The sequence below is a fragment of the Bufo gargarizans genome, chromosome 5 (genome assembly GCF_014858855.1).
Source record: "Bufo gargarizans isolate SCDJY-AF-19 chromosome 5, ASM1485885v1, whole genome shotgun sequence".
Lineage (NCBI taxonomy): Eukaryota > Metazoa > Chordata > Amphibia > Anura > Bufonidae > Bufo > Bufo gargarizans.
The window spans coordinates 215,746,867-215,769,589 of NC_058084.1; the positions used below are offsets into that span (position 1 = coordinate 215,746,867).

At 41.0% G+C, this 22,723-nt stretch overlaps 1 protein-coding gene across 3 annotated transcripts in view; it reads left to right on the top strand.

Annotated features, from left to right (window-relative positions):
- The window catches only part of PDE1C (phosphodiesterase 1C), a 1,393,842-nt gene that overhangs the window by 243,594 nt on the left and 1,127,525 nt on the right, over positions 1 to 22,723 (top strand). For 2 of the 3 annotated variants that reach the window (XM_044293925.1, XM_044293928.1), the window contains exon 1: positions 628 to 802. The exons of the other annotated variant lie outside the window; for it this stretch is intronic. In XM_044293925.1, coding sequence (XP_044149860.1) covers positions 718 to 802 — 85 coding nt within the window. In that variant the 5' untranslated portion in view covers positions 628 to 717. Of the gene's footprint in view, positions 1 to 627; positions 803 to 22,723 lie in introns of those variants that run through there. 3 annotated transcript variants of the gene reach the window in all.

Consider the following 22,723-nt stretch of genomic DNA (forward strand, 5'->3'; position numbering starts at 1 on the left):
TATGACGCTTGTTGATTGGCTGCATTGCAGCCTTTCAAAAAGCGCCAAGAAAGCGACGAACACCGAACCCGGACTTTTACGAAAATGTCCGGGTTTGGGTCCGTGTCACGGACACCCCAAAATTCGGTACGAACCCGAACTATACAGTTCGGGTTCGCTCATCCCTACTCCTGTCCTGGCTACTTAGAATCTGCTCTGCAGCGGTGGCTGCAACCCCTGAAAACGAGCAGTGTATAATGTGATGGAGAAAGGAATCAACATGGACAATCACAATACATTAGTAAGTGTCTTGTATTAACTTTCTCTACATAAAGGCCATTTGCTGAAATGAGACAACCTCTCTAACCTGCAGATAACTGATGGATGCTGTTGATACAAGCTGAAGTCCAGTTATAATTTTACTAACAGCGATAAAAGTGGCCATAAATGCAGTGGCAGACACAATAACGGTGACACCATTGTGCCCACTCAGGACTCATTAGGTGTGATTCTCTGTGTGTCCCTTAGCACTTGTTACATGTCGGTAGCATGGCAGTGACAGTCTCAGTGGGAGGAGATAGTGTTGGGTGCTTTTCTCACAGTCACTGCTGTCTCTGCATTAGGAGATGTGTGAAGTGGGGTGTAAGTACTGCCACAGGCAGGACTACTAATAGCCAGCACTGAATCTCTGCTGTTACAAGAGGAAGAGCCATTGCAACTAATTACTAAGTGGGGACAATGACCGAGCCCAGCAGCCGAAAAGAGGGATTTAAAAAATGCAGGAGTGCCACTTTCAGCATTGATGGCTTCAGCTTTACCATAGGTAAGAACTTTATCATTATCATTTTTATGTTCTGCTTTACAGTGCTGTTATGATTGCTGCTTAGTTCTTTGTCTGTCTGCTTTACAGTACCCAGCATATGTTTTCAGCTTTATATATTAGTGCTGCCAGAAGCAGGACTAGAGGATAAACCAGAGAAAACCTTAAGGGAAAAAAAAAATAACCTTAAGAAATCCTTGGTAAAGCATTGCAAATGATACCTTATCCTAGGTGTGTGGCACAATAGCGTGATGAGGAACTTTGGGAAGTTTTCCTAAAAAGTACTATGCTAAGAAGGGCTTGTGTACATTATTTGTAGCTGATATGTTTGTGTGTATGTATTAAATGCCATGTGCTTGTCATATGGATCTGTAGTGCTTCCAGAGTGTATTATATGCTTATATTTCTGTCCATATATGATGTTTGTGTGTATACTTTTAAATATAGAATATATTTACTATCTGTCACCTGCCATTTTAAATAGCAGTGTCCCATGTGTATTGTAAGGTCCATAAGGAGATGGTTGTTGCCTAATGAGTATGTACATATTATATATATGTATTATATGAACTAAGATAGCTAGATAGCAGTGCCATATCCTTTGCCTGCCATTTATTAGCTTGATCTGTTGCTCTGAAATATTTTCCGGACCATGTCTTTCTAGTCATTGGGTAAACAGATCATCGCCGCTGTGTTCTGCATTGATAGGCAGTTACTCTTGGATTAAACACTCTTTTGAGATAATCTAAAGTTTGATTCCACCACCCGGGCACTTCCACCTGCCTTGCATACTCTGAGCTATTCATGTTGGTTTAATTGTGTTGGCATCCACTGTCAAACCTCTATTTAAATTGCCTGCTTGTTCCGATTTCTGAGGTCTCATTATACCCTTGTAGAGGTGTCACCCTGACTACTGCCTGCTGCTTCCCAGGCTGTATGATTGCCTGTCAGACATTCGCTATGTTATATAAGGATCTTCTTGAAATAAGTCATTATTGTCACAAGCAGAAGGGTAGACGTGTAAATGGGCTTTACTTTAAGTGACTAGATTACCAGGAGCATGCATAGATTAATGTTCAGGCTCATTTGGCTGTACTTAGATCTGGGCTTTTCAGAATATGCCAGTCAGTGTTGTTTCATGCTGTTACATAAAGAGGATTCATGCTCTGTGATTTACAGCCATTCATTGGAATAGATTGAGATCTTTAGAAGAATGTGATATTTGATAAAGACAACTTGGCATTAACTGTCTATGATATTCGTTATAAGCGTTCCTCCGAAGCTTGAAGAATGGCTTCAATGTTACCCTCTGTGATCTTCATGTGCTCCATGTACTTCAAGTGACAGGTTAAAGATCTACAAATGAAATGTTCTCTCTAAACGAGATGGTGTAGCGGTGCCAGGGGGCATAAGAGACATCATCCTTAATGCTACGCAACAATAATGACGGCTGGAGTCCTTTTGTGCGCTCAATACATGTGCCCGAAAATCACCAGCGTGATATAACAATGTGTGAGATTGCGTGTGATCACAAAGGCATTGCTGCAATTTTTTGGGCAAATATTTCTCCAATGTTTACAAGTTCAATCTACGCTTTTGTTTCCATATTAAACTGTACTCAGGAAAAGCCAGCCACTTGTTGTCAGAGTGAATTCCCTGCCAGAAATCCTGTAATAATGCAGGCTGCAGGAAGTGGACCAGCGTAATCTATAACAACCAGTCCATGAAAACATCTCCCAGAAGATTACGTCATAGCGTACAGTTTGTTGTCTCTAATCGTTCTATTTTTTTAGGTTTGGAGAACTCATGAGTGTTCTTTGGTTACGTAAAACATTTTTGTAAAAATCCTTTTCTTGTTTTATGCATTATAAAAAAATTATAGAAATACCGTAATAATGCCCTTACCATCAAATAATATTCTCACTTTTCAGACATAAAAAGCGAACACACATACATACACAGACTGAAGGCACACTATTGTAAACCTGATGTAAAGACTCAAGGCCACTTGCTCTACAGTATTATGCGCGGAACATGTTTTCCTAATGCATTAGGCATATATTGAAAATATAATAAAGGATTAAAAATAGACATCCTTAAATTGGCAAATAGAGTACAAGTGTGTACCATAGGTGACAGTATACATTTGGAAATTTTGTGGGAATATGACACCAAACCACCTTCTTTAAATAAATGTCATATCTACTATCAGAACTAGTAGTTAAAACAAAAACAAAAAGGAACCAGAACTGTCAAAAAATACACAGTTATAATTGCAGTGAAATTATGGTTTAGAAACATTTTAAAGAGGTTGGTCCACCAACAATATTTATCAGCCCTCTGATCATGAGAACAAGGGTCCTTGAGTCCCTTGTTTGAATGGAGCGATAGTGCATATGCATGCCCACCGCCCCATTTATTGTGTATAGGACTGATGTAGAAAGCCGTACTCGCCAGTCCTATAGACAGTGATTAGAGTGGTGGTCATACATGTGTACAGCCACCACATTCACATATGAACTCGGGGACACTCCGCTTCCTGATCTCAGCAGTGAGACCCCCAATGATCATACTATTATCACCCATCCTACACCTAGTTCACACGTGTCTGTGGGCCAACCCTTAAGTGTATTACATTATAAATAGAAAAGCTTGGAAGCATTCAAGATAAAAAGCAATATGGTCCATATCAGATGGCCATTTAAAGCTACATATTAGGGTCCGTATAATACTTGCAATGTGTAGACCACATATGGTTCTACAGTAGCAAACTCTATGGATATCAGTAGGAGTAAGAATTCAGTAGAACCACAAGAGTATCTCCATAATTGGAATTCCACAGCATTTCATTGGAAGAGTAGAAGCTATCATAATATAAAAAGCGAACACACATACATACACAGACTAAAGGCACACTATTGTAAACCTGATATAAAGACTCAAGGCCACTTGCTCTACAGTATTATGTGTGGAACATGTTTTCCTAATGCATTAGGGGTATATTGAAAATATAATAAAGGATTAAAAATAGACATCCTTAAGCAAATAGAGTACAAGTGTGTACCATAGGTGACAGTATACATTTGGAAATTTTGTGGGAATGTGACACCAAACCACCTTCTTTAAATAAATGTCATATCTACTATCAGAACTAGTAGTTGAAACAAAAACAAAAAGGAACCAGAACTGTCAACAAATACACTGTTATAATTTCATTGGAAGAGTAGAAGCCATCAAAACATAAAGGTCCTAATATGGTTTATTCACTGAAATAATATGTAAGGAACGCTTGTATGACAACATTATATGCAAATTATTCAGGAATATAATTGCTTAAAGGAACCTGTATGGTCCTTTATGCTGCCTTCTCTGTGGATTTCAGTGGTCTGTCACTTAGTACTTGACATGGAGTACTTTTTCAGTACTCACAAGTTAAACTTTACCGTGCGCAGGCAACAAGGAGTCCACTGTGAAGTAGGAGTCCAATACACTCATGATTTGCAGGCTTGACCTTGGCCTCCAGCTGCTTATTGACATGTTTCTCCATAATAATTCATACAGAGGAACCGGTCATTCAGTGGCTGGAGGGCAAGGTCATAAATGAACACAGTGGACTCCTTGCTGCAGCAATAGCTGTGTAATGCACAGTTTAACCTGTGAGTTCTTAAAAACCCCTACAAGAATGCTAAAACTCTTAGCATTTACAGGAGCTACACTACAGGAGAAATTAGTGTTAGTACCTACTAATATAAATGGACAATGGTGTACAGTAATGCATAGATTCGTTGTCCACATGTCCTTTTAGATCATACTGTCAGGAGTTTTCTGTAGTAGCAAATACTTTAAAGTCTACAATATGCAGTATTGTAAATTATATACCAATGAAGATATACAACCCCAGTTCCAAAAAGTTGGGACAATGGCATGTCTACAATTTTGTAGCATCCTTTCTTTTTTAACAACAGTCTGTAAATTTCTGGAAAGTGAGTAGGCCATAGTGGAGATTTGGTAAAGGAATGTTGTCCCATTCTTGTCTGATGTAGGATTCTAACTGCTTAATAGTCCTCGGTCTTCTTTGCAGGATTTTTTTGTCTCATGTCTTCCTCGCCAAATGTGAATGGTGAAAGGTCTGGGTTCTTCTGCAAAGTCATGCTGTTGTGATGGATGCAGTATATGGTTTGGCATTGTTTTGCTTAAAGGGATTCTGTCACCTCCCCTAAGCCAAAAAACGATTTTAAAGCAGCCATGAAGCACAGCTTACCTGGATTAGGCTGTGCTCTTTGATCTTGAAATCCGTCCAGCAGTTACTGCAAAAAACGACTTTGATTGATATGTAAATTAGTCCTGAATGTGCCCAGAGGGGCGTTTTCTTCCTCTTAGAGAGCCCAGTACCGCCCCTCTTACAGTGCCCAGCCCGCCTTCCTTGCACTGTCTAACCGCCGCCCCCAGCCTGCCACAGCCTCTCCTCCCTCTCCTCCCCCTCCCTCACGCCGAACGAAGTCTCGCACAGGCGCAGTACCCACTGAGGGCTGCGCCTGTGCGATCAGCAGGAGACTGAGGGCAGCAGCTTCATCCTCGTCACTGGTCCTGCGCCGAGCCCAGTGACGTCCGATGCTCGCTCTTCCCTGCTGACTGAGGGAAGAGCGAGCATCGGACGTCACTGGGCTCGGCGCATGCCCAGTGACGAAGATGAAGCTGCTGCCCTCAGTCTCCTGCTGATCGCACAGGCGCAGCCCTCAGTGTGTACTGCGCCTGTGCGAGAGTTCGTTCGGCGTGAGGGAGGGGGAGGAGAGGGAGGAGAGGCTGTGGCAGGCTGGGGGCGGCGGTTAGAAAATACAAGGAAGGCGGGCTGGGCACTGAAAGAGGGGCGGTACTGGGCTCTCTAAGAAGAAAAAAACGCCCCTCTGGGCACCTTCAGGACTCATTTACATATCAATCAAAGTCTTTTTTTGCAGTAACTGCTGGACGGATTTCAAGATCAAAGAGCACAGCCTAATCCAGGTAAGCTGTGCTTCATGGCTGCTTTAAAATCGTTTTTTGGCTTAGGGGAGGTGACAGAATCCCTTTAAACATGCACTTAAAGACATGTGGCCTGGATGGGAGCATATATTATTCTAAAACTTCTATATACTGTTCAGCTTTCATAGTGGCTTTCCAAATGTGTAAGTTGCCCTCGCCATAGGCACTAATGCAACTCCATACCATGTGAGATGCAGGCTTTTGAACCGTGTGCTTGAAGACAAGCTTGATGGTCCCTCAGCGTCTGTGGTTTCCAAAAAGAATTTAGATTTTTTTTATTTACCTGACCACAGAACAGTTTGCCATTTTGCCTCAGTCCATTTTAAATAAGCTTTGTCTTGAGCAGTCCTGAGACTTAATTGCAAATTGCTCCTCAGCAGTTTTTTTTTATTAGTGTCATTTTTCTAGCATTTTGTTGCCCATCTTCCAACTTTTTTGAGATGCGTTAGTGCTCACTTTGTAGACTCTGTAGCAGGACAAGATCTTCTTTAAAAGTTTTGCATCTTATAGTCTGCAGTCAGTGTGGTCCAGCAGTGCTAGATACCCCTGACTCCTTCCTCAGCACACTAGATCGGTGAGAAAGGTGCGCTCCTGCACACTACACTCTCTCTTTTCGACACAGATCTATGTAATCAGTGCAGGCAGGAGATGAAGATTGTTCAGCACATGGAGAGAACTGTAAGAAACACAGCCCTCCTCATGCTGAAGATCCCCAGGCATCAGGGAAATACATGAAAGCTGTGACTTAGCATAGCTAAAAGACCTCTGATGATGTCATCAGTGGGAGTAGTGAGACTAGTAAGAAGAGGACTACATAGTGGGTAACGTGTGAAGTTTATTGTAATGTTGATACTCCTATCATGTGACCACATGCACCATTGTTTCAATAGTCAAAAGATGACACACTAGTATAAACAGCATCTGACAGTAAACTATTAAACGCCTCTACCATAGACTATTAGAGTTAGTGACATTGACCCCTCCACTTCATTAAACTTTAAATTACAAAAAAAATGTATTTCCTTTTGTCTAAACCTGGGGTGCTTTTTAAGGTCAGATGCATCTTATAGTCTGGGGAATACATTTATTTAGATTTCACACAGTGTCCCAACTATTTTGGAATTGGAATTGTAGATTGTAGTGTATATGGGGTCCTCCAGATTGCCGTAGGGGAGCACCTGATAAGCAGGTATTGACTTTGGGGGATAGCTGAGCAGTCATTAAGTGCAAGGGATATCTCGTTCCACCTTGGAGATTCAAATTGGCCTTTGGGAAGTGTGTAAGAAACAAGTCATATATCTCCATAGTAACGTTGTGCAACACATTAAAAAATAATGCAGGATGGTTACAGAAAACTCAGCATTGTAAGATTTCAAGGCTGTTCACAGATGAATTTAATGCATCATGGCTCTAATTACTTGCCATTGTTGCCAATTATAATTTTGGTTTGTAGAATTGAAAGGCAAAAGAGAACTTAAGTTTGAACGTGTGATCTTTATAAGGCTTTTAAGAAACTGTGTGTGTGCGTGGTGGTACAGGTGGCATTTGCTGTTAAAAAATACACTGATATGAGAGTCAGTCAGTAATAAAAGAAAAAGCAGTACATTTTGGATCATTTAGTTTCAACACAAAAAATTGTCTTAGACCGTTGAAGCAAAACAGGTTATTGTGGATAAAATCTGGTGTAAGAACAACCTATGTTGTGCCAGTTTCTGCAAATGGCATGACTTGTCTGAATTCCAATGTACATTGTAGTTTAAAGGGAATCTTCAACCCTGGAGACCTTTTTTACAGACCCCACAGAGAGGCCAAGACCCACAGCAGTAATCAGTCCTGATCTTCGTTGGTGGGTTCCAGTTGCAGTCTGTTTAGGTTTCGGGTCTCTCCCCATGGCAGAATCAAGTTTGACACTGGTTTACAATGACTGGCCACAACAGTGACGTGTCACACATGCTTCATGTCACTGGGTTTACGTGACACATGGGTGAAAACTGCAGAGCAGAGCCGGTGGGGCACCGATTGGATTCAGGACCCAGCAGCGGGGATAAGATAAGTATGATTACCACAGTGGGGGATCTGTAGGAAAGGTGAACACCCCTTTATGTGGTGGTTATGGCAAACATTCTCTCCCTGGCCTTTGCTGCTTCACTGATCTCCCAACATGTAAAATCCCATTTTGAAGCCTCTGCAGCCAATCACTGGCTGCCGTGGTGACCTGCTCGCCTTGCTTCAAGAAGTGACGCAGGTCAAAATGGAAGTTTACATCCTGGGAGAACAGTGGAGCAGCTGAAGCTGGGAGGAAAGGAGCAAGGAGCTCCAACTTCCCCCTCCCAAAGATCCACAGCTCCTTTAAAATATAAATTAAAAAGACTGGTGGACATTTTGTTGAGAAAATCATAGCATGAAATGCTGTGGTTTTGTAGAGGATTTTACCTTCTGCATATTAAACTTTGCAAAAATGTATAATCTACACCACAGGTCAAGCAATGTGTACATTAATTTGCGAAAGTTTTTTGAAATCTCATCCATTGTAACATTCTGCAGATGTTCCGCACATACTGTAATTCTGCTGCAGATAATCCACAGAATATCTGTCATATGCAGCAATAACCAAAAGCTTGAAGGGGCAATGGCAACATATCATCGTATTCACAGTTCACATCCCCATATCCCCTAAGCATCTGATCGGTGGAGGTTTAACTGATCATAATAGAGATCTCATGCATCTGTATGGAACGGTGAGTTTAGCATGTGCGCTGCTTCTGTATTCTGCCATTTTACGTTAGTCTAAGTAAAAAGGCCACTGGCGAAAGATACAACCAATTTATTAGGAGATATTAGGAGCTGCATTCAAAATTCTGCTGATACCCAGAACTTCCAAGATCAGATAACGAAGTATTAGGGGAATGACAAGTTCTAATCAGTGCCTAAGATGTTATGATTGAGTTGAGGATTTGTCATGAAGAAGTTTAGTTAAATTATTTGAAGTCATTTTATAACATGTTCAATACTAAGGGAATCCTAAAGAAATGTCCTCTTGGGGAGCTTTGAGCTTTAATGGGTCCATCAGAATCCCTTATAAGATTGATCATAATAGAAATACACTGTAGTTCTTTCATATTGATTGTGGCACCTGTAAAAATGGTAGCCGTGCTGCCAGTGTGAACAAGGCATTATACGAGCAGTTTTTGGAAAATATTTATTTTAATTACTGAAGGTTGATTTTGTAAGAGTGAGCTTACAGTTTAAAGAAGGGTGGACATAGTAACAATATAAACTGTTTTCCGAAGCTTTGGAAACAGGATATGGTAGGGGCGTAAACAGTTTTCATAGGACGACATAGCAAAACTTGTACACATATGACAGCCCCTCCCAGCAATGGAAAGCATAACACACCAGATTTCTGATTAATTTCTTTTTTCTTTATTAAGTGGAAGAAATTTTAACCCTTACATATGCAGTGACCAGGAACACTTTTAGTGCAGTGGCCGGGTGAGGTGAATAATATATCCTGAATTTGTTTGTGACGCCAATTGTATTATCCCAGGGCCCTTCCAAGGTCTTATAATGCACGGCCCAGATTAGGAATGCCAGAGTGGTGTAATGACCTATAATGTCTCTGTAGGATAGTGATAATTGTGTCACGGTGTCTCGTACCAGACTCCTGGCTTCTGGCTCACTTGCAATATATTTGAGTGTAGTGATAGTAGGAGTAATAGAGGAATTTTGCAGAAGAAATGATGTCCAGACCTTTAGATGAAGTTCAAATGTTTCTTTACTTGAAATAAATTTCATTCAAGCAGTATACAGTTTTGGTCTCTTGGTCCCAGCAGGTTTTGGCAATGATTAGCAGGAATGAGTACTTCTGCTTTAAATGTGGAGCTCGCAGGATAAAACGTCTGCTTGGTAGTTCTGTAACTGTGGCAGGATTAGCTTCTGCACTTATCTGTACCTTCTGCTTTGTGGGGACAGACTAGCTGAGGAGGAATAGACTTCTCCTAGGTTTCTGAACTTCTCTCAAAGATGCTTTCTCAGGGGATGCTTTCTTCCTGGAACTCTGGAGGTTGTCTGTAGTTTCTGCATTTCTCATCCAGCTGAGCTGAGGGTGCTCAAGCTGGGTATATGGCCAAGTCTCAGCTGATACTAGATCCTTCCCTATGTAGGAGTTCTCCTGGACACTATCATACAGCCTTCCCCTAGCAGGGGGCAGGCTACACTGACTCTAACTTCCCTCTCCACCCATGCTGCAGGATGTGGGACCAGCCCACTTCTCCACAGAAGGGGAGCTGAGCTGGAATAATCCATTCCAGCTCAGATATACTAAAGTGTCTCTGCCAATGTGTTGCTGCCACCTACTGGTAACTAGGCAAATTACATATTGAATTTAACATGGATTTATATGCACATTTGTGGAAGACATAATATAAATTACATCAGATGACAGTATAAAGGCTCTTAAGAGAAAGTAGCGGGGTAGAGGCGCGTAGTAACACAACTCTGGGGTGTTACACATACACCGCAACATAACTGTACATTGTTGGTGCAGTTCAAGTGTATAGAGCGAGCACACTGACCACCTTCTATAAAAACTTTTTTTTTTAGAAAAAAAAATCCAAATTTTATGTAAAAAGGAAAAAACTATCACAGATAAAAATGTAGCTGAGGTTTGCTTCAATTTATAAACAAAATCACAGTGGGCGGATGACGCTATACAATGAAAGCAAAAACATCTTTATTGTTTATCTATTAAATTAAAATGGGGCAATAAAAAGGACACCCAATATAACACCCAAGAGTGATGATATTGATAATGTTGTTGGTATCCAATCTGAATCACCTATATGGCCTCTTTCAGTGTATATAATAATATATAGTATGATATAATACCATATAGTATGATCCCTTTATATGTTCCCCAATACAACCGGTACTGGAGGGCAAAGAGAGGGGACCTTGTTAACAAGAGAGATTCCTGCTGATGATTTTATCCAAAATAATAGGTTGTCAGATAGGACTTAATATGGACACTGATGGGATATCAATGCATGCCTCTCTCAATAAACAGCATTGTCCCTTTGGTGCAGAAACTGCAGTCAAAGGAAATGAGGTAAGGACATAAGTCGAGCACCTGATATCTCTTTCTACTTCAAGCTGCTTCCCGTTGTTCCGCTCGCATACATTACTGAATGAATAGCAGAGGAGAGTGAGCACGCTGCCCGTATCCCTGAACTTTCTCCTGCAGATACTATGTTTCTCCAGCTGTCAGCTGGTAAGTTAGTGATGTTCTCTATACAGAATCAGGCTCAACGGGTTTCACAGTTGAAGGACGTATCATCAGGAGCCCTACTGTCTACAACAGATAGAGATACAATATCTAGATTACAGTAGACCAGCAACATCGCGCTTGCCATCTCGGTCAAATGGCACTGGGGCAGCCATGAGGAGCCCGCCAAAATTAGGAGTATTTGAATGATCCCAAGTCCAGGCCATCCTGCGGCCAACCAATCCAGGGGGAGAACCCAATGTATAGGGAGTTCCTGCTGTCACTAATATGGAAGGTCCAGGAGAACAGAGAAATACTCCTCAAAGTAGTCCTCGACTAGTCCTAGAAAGAGACCTAAGGCGGATCAAAAGATGCATGGGGGACCATGCCAAATTAGCTTTATATATACTGTATCTTGTTGGCTTTATGTATTTTATCCACAAAAAGCAAGGATGTCCTCATGAAGACAGATAGATGAAATAAACACACAAAAATGAAGTATACTGTATATCTGTATCATCATTTTTTGACTTATATGCTATTATCATTAACAAATTAATGGCCCCATAAGATGGATAAGTGTGGGAGTTGTCTTGCCCCAATGGAAAGTTAACGGATAGATATCCATATTTACCTCAATTATGGAACACCAGTATGGCAAATAGAGGGCAAAGATGATATTAAGATAATCTATCTGGATATAAATGATACATTGGTATGCATGACAATATGACAACCCATGTTTACCATAATTGCTCAATGAATACTGCCGCAAGAGAGATGATAAGAATTGATATATGTTATGAGAGAGAACATGATGACATGGCGACAGTTGAGAACGAAATACAAGATCAGAAGCACCAGTGGTTATCAGGCTCTTTAGCAAACACTTGGACCTTGACACTGAGGAGTCTGGGAAAAGAGCTGAACCACTTAAATACCTGCAAGAGAGCCAGGGTTTTTCAGTTAGGTCACCTGACCTAACCCAGCCGTCCAGGGAGTGATGCGTGCCACCCCTAAAGCAGGGTAACATGACACCAGCCAAACTCAGGCTGTGTCCAGGGCTAAATAGAAGCTGTGGAACGGAATCCTCAGAAGCAATATCACTTATACAGAGTGTCCCGGAACAGTAATCAGGTGGAAAACTATCCTCAATGAACTATAAAAAGGAGTTGAATGAGATATGGTCATTTAGCCCATTGGGGTGTACTGTCCTAAGACGGAAGATCTATTGTGCCTCCTTTTGTAGGAGACGCTTATCCGAATCACCCCCTCTTGGCGATGGCCTGATGACTTCAGCACATTGTAACCTAGTTAATCCTGAGGCCCCTGCATGAAAATCTGCCACATGGCGTGCAATGGGGGTATCAGCCCCACTTCGGACGTCATTGAGATTCTCGCCAATTCTTCTCCTAAATTCCCTAAGCGTCTTCCCTACATATTGGGTACCGCAGATGCAGGTTACCAAAAAAACAAGGCCTGTGGTCCTGCAGTTGGCAAAGGTTCTAATATTGTAGATAGAACCTGTGCGGGTGCTGGTAAAGGTCCTCCCTGTTTTGATGGAACTGCATGCAATACATTTTACAAGGTGCCAGTAGGAAGATTGCGGAGCCATTGGGAAGAGCGAGGGAGAGGTTCATAAAAGCTGTGTACAAGGAGATCACAAATATTTCTGCCTCGACGGTATGTCCCACATAGGGATTAGCCTTCAGGATACCCCAAAACCTAGATAAAATGGTTCTCACTGGGCCGTATGCGTCATCAAAGTTTGCAATGATGTGAATCTGTCCTGACGCATCATCCCGTGGATGTGGGTTGAGCAGGGATCCCCTGTCGCAGCTGGGGACATGTTGGTATGCCTGATGGAGAACTACAGTGGGATAGCCGCTATGCTGAACCCTTCGCTGTAAATCTGCAGCAACTAAACGAAAGTCCTTCATGGACAAGCAGTTACGTCGTATCCGTAGGTATTTCCAATAAAAAAGAGAAGGGTCCAGCTTCCAAATAACGTGGAATCTTTTAATAATTCAGTGCAATAAAACCATAAACATCCCGGTCTATGCTTTTCGGATCTTAACAATATAGATCCTTACCGACAAAGAGTACCCGTAGGTATTGCCCTTTAGGGATACCACGCTTGAGGGCCAGCGGATGACAACTTTGCCAGCCCAGAAGGCTATTTGTGGCAGTCTTTTTGCGGAAAAGCCTAGTTCCAATGTCACCATTCATCTCTCTGTAAATTGTTAGGTCATAAAATGTAGAAAAAAAATTAGAGGGATGACATTCAGACATGAAGAAAAGCCCCCAATCATTATCATTAAGGTCCCAAACAAAGGATGTAACGGTTTCAGCATTCCCTCTCCAGAAAATGAGCACATCATCGATGTACCATTAGCACAGCATGTTCGACGATGCCTATTTCCTTATAGTGTCTCCAAAGACCACTTCACATTCCCAACCACCCAGGTAGAGGTTGTCATAAGTGGGGGCAAGGGGCTTCCCATGGCCACACCCCTTACCTGGAGGTATATTTTGTTGTTAAAAAGGAACATGGTGTGCTCCAATACAAATTTCAATAGTTGGAGCAAAAATTGGTTATGAGGCCATAGGTGGGTGCCAGGTTCCTGCAAAAAGGACATCACCATCTCACATCCTTTCCCATCTGGTATAGAGTTATATAGTGCCTCCACATCGAGACTTGCTAACATAATGCCTTGGTCAACATGGAGGCCATTCATCTTTTTGATGACCTCCATGGAGTCCCTTACATATGAAGGCAATGAGGAGACAAAAAGTCTTAGGATCTGGTCCACATACTGTATGTACTGATGGGACATGTTAGGCTCTCAGTACCCGAAACAATCGACCTTTCCTTGAGTGGATCCAGACCTTTATGGACCTTAGGAAGTGCATAGAAGCAGGCCATGCAGGGATGTGCGGGTAGCAGGTGATCCAGTTTCGCTTTGCTGATAAATCTTGACTGGAGCATTATATTAAGAATTGCCTTCAACTCCCTATGATATGACGATAGGAAGCTGGCAGTGAGGAACTCAGAGCAGGAACGGTCATTGAGAATGTTTGAACACATCGCCACGTATTTTTCTCGATCCAGAATAACTATGTTTCCTCCCTTGTCTGAAGGCTTAATCACGATCAATGAATCGCTTTCTAAAGCCCTTAGTCCCTTTATCTCTGCGCTCGTTACATTGCTTTGACCAAATTTTTGCCCCACCAAGGATTGAGCTGGTCAGTGACTACCTGCAGGAAGACATCTATCGGGGTATTGCCCCCCTACGGGCAGGTTCTTAGATGAAGGCGACTTTAGATTGGTAAATGGCCCTTCACCAACCCCCCTATTACCCACCTCCCACATGTCAGCCAGTGTTTGAACATCTGCCAGATCTACCCCCTTTTTCCTTATCCAGTCATTTATTATTGGAAATAAATGAAAAATAAAGTGCATATATTTTATGTAAAATTATCATATTACTTAGGTCTCTTTCAGAAAAGTGTGTCCAGTGAGGAAAACGCTCTCTGTGTGGGAGCATAATTTCCCATAATGAATTGCATGGCATTATAATGATTTATAATGCTGTGTGTCTCTGCATGACCTTGCATCTACTGAATTAGGGTTCATGCACATGGATCGGATGCGGACCCATTAATTTCAATGGGGCTGAAAAAGATGCAAACAGGACACCGTGGACTGTGTGTTTTGCAGATTGGATCATGATTTGAGGACCGAAAAACACTTACGGCCGTGTGCATGAGTCTTAAACTGCCTTGGATACTAAATCATTATAATACAGTGTTCATCTGAAAGAGGCCTCCACACTGAAGACAATAAAAAAAAAAAAAAAAAACTATGCTAGAATTGCTCCAAATCTCCAAAAAAGATAATGGCTTGCTTTCTCTAGGGGGAAAGCATCAGGGGATATAAAATGGTCACTGCTCTACTAGCACACACAAAACCTATCCTAATAACAAGATGCCTTTCTTAGCCCTCCTAACTACTCTTGCTATCATAAATTATAATCTTACATACAGCTGATAAGATATGTAGTAATGGAGCAAAGTGAAAGTACAGAGAGGAGGACAGACTCGTGAGGAATATGGCTAATGAGCAGCAGCACTTTAATGCAGTCTGAAAAAAAAGTACCTTCTCCCTGGCTGTGACGCTGTTCGCTGCGATTGGACAGCGCTACAGCCAGGGAGAAGGAGACGCCCACAGAGAAAGACTCAGTCTCCTCCTCATTGTTCCGATGCTAAAATTAGCATACCAGGCGGGAGAATACAACGGGGGCCACAGCGGGTGAATGGAGCGGTGCCCAGAAAAAATAGTAAGTGCAGTTAGATCCCTGCACTGTGCCCTACATATTTTGATACCCAGTTTATACAGGTGAAACTTGAAAAATTTGAATATCGTGCAAAAGTCCATTTATTTCAGTAATGCAAATTAAAAGGAATTGCATTAATGCAGCTTAAAATTAGAATTTTTTGAAAAGGTTAAATATTCTAGGCTCAACGTGTCACACTCTAGTCAGCTAATTAGTACATACCCCCTAAGCAAAGGGTACCTCAAAATTGTGACTTTGGGGTTTCATAAGCTGTAAGCCATAATCATCCAAATTAAAACAAATAAAGGCTTGAAATATCTCGCTTTGCATGTAATGAGTCTGTCTGGTTGAAAGAAAAAGGAAAAAGTCTGGTACCGTGTTAGCCAATAGAAAAATAGTTTAGTGCTCTCATTAAGAGAAACAAAATAAGAGTATTGCAGGTTTGATACCTTTTTATGGCTAACAAAAATAGAAGTAATGATGTTACATAGCGAGCTTTCGAGACATCACCAGTCTCTTCATCAGGCGTACTACAAGAATATATGAAGAAACAGCAATATATATACAATAAGAACAGAGGCATGGGGGAATGAATGGACATTTGAAAAAAAACAGAACAACATATTAAAGATCTTGAGAATGAGTCCTTAATTATCTTACAGATAAGGGGTGTGAAAGTTTTATGGTCTCTAAATTGATGTTATCTCAGAGACTTCTCTTAATGAGAGCACTAAACTATGAGTCTGTCTCATATGTTAGTTTCACCTTTTAAGTTGCATTGCTGAAATAAATGAACTTTGCACAATATTAAAATTTTTCCAGTTTCACCTGTAATGTCTGGACCCATGAAAGGTCCTCTTTACATTCACACAACATTGAGAAACTGCCTATTCAAATGGCCAATGAACAGCGGCCATCAAAAAATAGAGCGTGTCCTAATTTTGGCCGTTTTCATGGCCAAACAGAACTCATTAAAATAAATGGTAATGTTTTTAATGGCTGTTTAGAAGTGTACCTATCTAATGCCTGTTAAAACCGGGTACACTGTAAAAAAAGGGTCTTTCAGTGGTTCAAATAAAAAGTAAATCTCAACCACTTACACACTTGGGGACACTTGATTCTCACTGGAGGCAGTAGGACCTGATGAAGGTCCTGCCGTCTGAGGAGTGAGTTTTTTTATTTTTGGGACTATACTGGGGAAGGGCATTAACTATACTGGGGGGCAGAAAGTGGAGCATTATACATACTGGGGGATACTAAGAGGAGCATTATAAATGTGCTGGGAGCCACTAAAAAGAGCATTATATACACTTAGAGGGGCATTATTCATACTGGGGGGCACTAAAGGGGACAGTTGATGTCCAGGGTGCACTATGATGGACATTTGATATGCTGAGGACACTGCAGGGGTTAGGTTAAAAAAAAGGACAATAAACTACATCTGTTTTTAATGGCTGTTTTTAAAACAGATACACAACCAGAAATTGGATGAACACATGGGGACATTTATCAATAATGGCGCATTTTGCGCCCAAAAATACTAACGTTACAAATAAAAAGTAGCGATTTGTTTCACCTGATATATCAAAAGGCGCACGGCGCTTGTAAAATGTGACTTTTTTAAATATTAACTTTATTATCTCTCGATTATCTTCTCTCGATTTGCGACATTTTAACACCAATAACACTAAAATGAGACTTTTTTAAACTGAAATGTGCCATTTCAACCACCCCCTGTGCAGAGTGCACTTGCGACTTTTGAAGCATATTTGCGACTTTTGAAGCATATTTGCGACATTTCCAATAGTAAATTGGGACTTTTGTCTCAGACTCGGGACGTTATTGTCATTGTTTTGTTCATGTTGATGGCAATTTACTGACAAAATCCTGTTTAGCTCATTTATATCATCCTGTTTTATTACTTACTGTTACTGTTACTTATCAACTGTTCCCATGCTGAGTTAGTTTTTCTTTTCATAAATGCATCTTTCCGCCATAAATGCGACTTTTTACACAAAGCACCACCACATAAGCTTGCTTAATTGTCCACAACAACTTGAGCTATTTCTGCCGATAAGATGATGATAAATAAGGTGTAATTTGCGACAATTTGATAGCCCAGCCCACCTTGACATTTACTTGTTTCTGGCGTGATTAATTCTTTGTGGTCAAAATTCTGGAGAAAACTGTTGATATATTTGGCGTATATCAAAATGCCATTCTTTTTGGTGCACTTTACGCCATAATTCTGGTGCAACATGCTTAGTTTATTGGAAAACATGTGCATTGTCTCTTTCAACCAGAAATAATTAAACACTCATGACAGGAGGGTAAGTGCCATGTCTGGATGATAAGAAAATGTTCGATTAACTTTGGCTTATACTAGTCTGGAAGATATTAAGCGCTCTAGATATCCATATTAGATACAACAAGTATAGATGTTTTTCAAGCTCCCTGCAGTCTTTTCAATGACTGGTAAAATTAGCACAATGTACCCTGCTGGCAAAACTTTATTAGCTTATCCTTGTCCCAAGAAGGATCAATATTTATGATGAATTATTTTGAGTCTATAATAAAACTGTAATGTTTCTAGGAGAACTGCCATATAAAATGTTGGCGGGTTAAAGGGTCTTATCTATTGTATGCTTTACATATCATTTTGCAATTGATTTAAATACCATTTTCTGTAACATAGTCCAGCCATTCAGCAAATTAATGTAAATGCATTGAGATGCAGAAAGACATCAAGATACTAGATATCCATAGAGTACATGTTTTTACAGCACTTGCTGTGACCCACTAGTTCACAGTTTAGGGGTTAAATGCTATGATTCACTGCTAACATTATCAAATGGTTGACTGTTAGAGTTGTTAGGATGTTTACGGAAAGGTTAGCTATGCAACATCTGTTATACAAGTGGTTTATGTAATCTGATTTATGAAGGCTGATTATGGGTAGGAAATAGTTAACTGTCAGTTCTTTTGAATAGTTGCAGGGCAGTGAGCTTTACTCATTTCCCTTGGTTAGAGGGTCTACTGGTCTACTGGTAAGCAGGTCTGATGGAAAAACCTGTTTTGTGCATGCTGCTGTTGGTGAGTAAGCCAGACAAGCTAAAACAAAAGAAGACTTCTCCAGAAAGACACCATTCCGTTAAGGTGGAAGTTGACAGAAAAGCAACTTTGGAACTAACTTCTGAGGGAAAGAAGCATTTCATTTTTGCAGAAGGCTGTGGACCATTTACGGGGCTTGCATGGCAAAGTCAGTAAAGGTAATGCATGCATATGTCTTTACACTTACTGCACATAGTATGGATTATATTGCTTTGGAGCCATCTAATCTAGGACTTTACCCTGCAGTTTGGCATTGCAGAAAAACTTTAAAAAATTGCATGCTTATGGTCAATAAGGAAGATTGCTAGTATCTACACGGAGACTCAAGTAGAACCACCATCAATGCCACCTCTTCTACGCAACCTTTGAGAAAAGCCTACTCTGTGAAATACTTGAGAACTGTTCCTACCGCAAGTATTTGTACTGTGAACACCATCATCTATTCTGTAAAGGAGAGATTTTATTTTATTATAAACAAGACGGTCTGGCCATTGTTCTCCCTACCAGATCCAGTATTTTCTTCCCTGTCTCATGCCTTGCACCCGCTGCTCACCTAACATGAAGGACACCACAGCCATCACCAAGCAGGTGACCCCAAAGTCCACAATGTGACCCAAATGCAAGAAGGGTTGTGCCTCTCCACTTTTCTGCATATGTGGCCTGGGAGAGGCCACATATAACAGAAAATGCCTCCCATTTAAGAAAGACCAGTATGCTTGTATAAAAGCTCCTGTCACATCATATATATGGGCTACATGACAGTTTTAGGCAGGTGTAGAAAAAATCTACAAAGTAAGAATGATTTCGAAGATAGAAGTGCTAATAGTTTGTTTTTTTTAGCAATTAACAAAATGCAAAAAAAAATGTAATCAATATTTGGTGTCACAACATCAATCTTTCTAAGTACACCTGTACTTAGTTTACAAGGAGTTTGTTCCAAATATCTTGAAGAACCACAGATCTTGTGGATGTAGGCTTACTCTAATCCATGTGTCTCATCATGTAATCCCAAACAAACTCAATGATGTTGAGATCAGGGCTATGTAGAGGTCATATCATCACTTCCAGAACTCCTTGTTTACACTGACAATAGTTCTAAATGACAATGGCTGTATGGTTGGGGTTGTTGTCCTGTTGCTGAATAAATTTGGAGCCAATGAGATGCCACCCTCATAGTATTGTATTAGATAAGTATCAGCCTGTATTTCTCAGCATTTAGGACCCCATTAATCCTAACCAAATACCAACTACATTTGCTGAAATACATCCCTAAACATGTAAGGGACTTTCACCATGCTTTACTGTTGCCCGCAGATTCTCATTATTGTACTGCTCTCCAGCCCTTCAGTTGACAAACTATCTTCTGTTACATCTATATATTATACATTTTGGCTTATCAGTCCAAAGCACCTGCTGTCATTTTTCTGCATCCCAGTTCCTCTGTTTTTGTGTATAGTTGAGTCGCTTGGCCTTTTTTCCAAATTGAAGGTAAGGCATTTTGGTTGCAATTCTTCTTCCATGAATACCACTTCTGGAGAGACTTCCTTTTACAGTAGATGGGTGTGCCTGGATTCTACTGGTTTCTGCCAGTTCTGAGCTGATGGAACCACTGGACATCTTCAGATTTCGAAGTGAAGTAAGTATATGGCTGTAACAAAAGCCCGTTTTGTTAGCTGAATGATTGGGTTGGTCACAAACTATTATCAGGGAACCACTTTAAACACACTACAACAGAAAACAGGTGTTATCCATAGACATGTTATGGAAGAGTGATGCTTAATGGGGGACCAGCCCAATACATATGGCCTCCTTAATCTACCACTACTAATGGTCTAAAATTTATGATAGATTAAAAGGGCGTGCCAGCTAAATCAATGTTCTTTCATATAATCATTAATGTTTTTCAAGATACCTTCAGCGATTCAGAACTTTCACCCGTTAACAATACAGCCTTGTGCACAGCAGAGCACTCAAACACTTTGGCACTACTAAGAGACTTCTAACAAACTGTCTGACAGAGTACTTGTGATAAAGTGCCAATGGCACCAATTGAACATATGTGATAAATCAGTGCCTAGCTATATTCTGTCAGCTCCGAAACATCTCCTGAACTACAGTAAGGGGTGTATAGTGTGAGTGACACTGAGTCCAGTTATGTAATTTTTATCTCCAAGGTCACTTGCATTCCAATGCTTTGCTCCCACAAACCATCAATAAAATGCATTGCGAGGACTCCTCTTTGAGTCTTCTCCATTATGTGCATGAGCACATGGCACATACAGGTCCTTCTAAAAAAATTAGCATATTGTGATAAAGTTCATTATTTTCTGTAATGTACTGATAAACATTAGACTGTCATATATTTTAGATTCATTATACACAACTGAAGTAGTTCAAGCCTTTTATTGTTTTAATATTGATGATTTTGGCATACAGCTCATGATAACCCAAAATTCCTATCTAAAAAAATGTGCATATTTCATCCGACCAATAAAAGAAAAGTGTTTTTAATACAAAAAAAGTCAACCTTCAACTAATTATGTTCAGTTATGCACTCAATAGTTGGTCGGGAATCCTTTTGCAGAAATGACTGCTTCAATGCGGCGTGGCATGGAGGCAATCAGCCTGTGGCACTGCTGAGGTGTTATGGAGGCCCAGGATGCTTCGATATCGGCCTTAAGCTCATCCAGAGTGTTGGGTCTTGCGTCTCTCAACTTTCTCTTCCCAATATCCCACAGATTCTCTATGGGGTTCAGGTCAGGAGAGTTGGCAGGCCAATTGAGCACAGTAATACCATGGTCAGTAAACCATTTACCAGTGGTTTTGGCACTGTGAGCAGGTGCCAGGTCGTGCTGAAAAATGAAATCTTCATCTCCATAAAGCTTTTCAGCAGATGGAAGCATGAAGTGCTCCAAAATCTCCTAATAGCTAGCTGCATTGACCCTGCCCTTGATAAAACACAGTGGACCAACACCAGCAGCTGACATGGCACCCCAGACCATCACTGACTGTGGGTACTTGACACTGGACTTCAGGCATTTTGGCATTTCCCTCTCCCCAGTCTTCCTCCAGACTCTGGCACCTTGATTTCCGAATGACATGCAAAATTTGCTTTCATCCGAAAAAAGTACTTTGGACCACTGAGCAACAGTCCAGTGCTGCTTCTCTGTAGCCCAGGTCAGGCGCTTCTGCCGCTGTTTCTGGTTCAAAAGTGGCTTGACCTGGGGAATGCGGCACTTGTAGCCCATTTCCTGCACACGCCTGTACACGGTGGCTCTGGATGTTTCTACTCTAGACTCAGTCCACTGCTTCTGCAGGTCCCCCAAGGTCTGGAATCAGTCTTTCTCCACAATCTTCCTCAGGGTCCGGTCACCTCTTCTCGTTGTGCAGTGTTTTCTGCCGCACTTTTTCCTTCCCACAGACTTCCCACTGAGGTGCGTTGATACAGCACTCTGGGAACAGCCTATTCGTTCAGAAATTTCTTTCTGTGTCTTACCCTCTTGCTTGAGGGTGTCAATGATGGCCTTCTGGACAGCAGTCAGGTGGGCAGTCTTACCCATGATTGCGGTTTTGAGTAATGAACCAGGCTGGGAGTTTTTAAAAGCCTCAGGAATCTTTTGCAGGTGTTTAGAGTTAATTAGTTGATTCAGATGATTAGGTTAATAGCTCGTTTAGAGAACCTTTTCATGATATGCTAATTTTTTTAGATAGGAATTTTGGGTTTTCATGAGCTGTATGCCAAAATCATCAATATTAAAACAATAAAAGGCTTGAACTACTTCAGTTGTGTGTAATGAATCTAAAATATATGAAAGTCTAATGTTTATCAGTACATTACAGAAAATAATGAACTTTATCACAATATGCTAATTTTTTTTAGAAGGACCTGTAGTACATGGCAACCTCTTTCTAACAATGCTAGAACCAGCCCTGTACCTCACATGGATCCAGAGATCTCCCCATTCATCAAGCTACAAGCTCAAGGGGAGTGTCTTTTCTGCTGCAGCTAAGGGGCGTGTCTCAGCTCTACCTATAAAAAGCTCAGGAGGCAGTCAAAAGATGAAACTGAGCATGTGCGGCCTTCTTATTGACCAGGTCAAAGAAATAAGAAAAAGAGCAAACAGCAGATGGCACTATACAGATACATTTTATTGAATAACTCAGTGGCTATGCTAAATTTTTAATTACATGCAA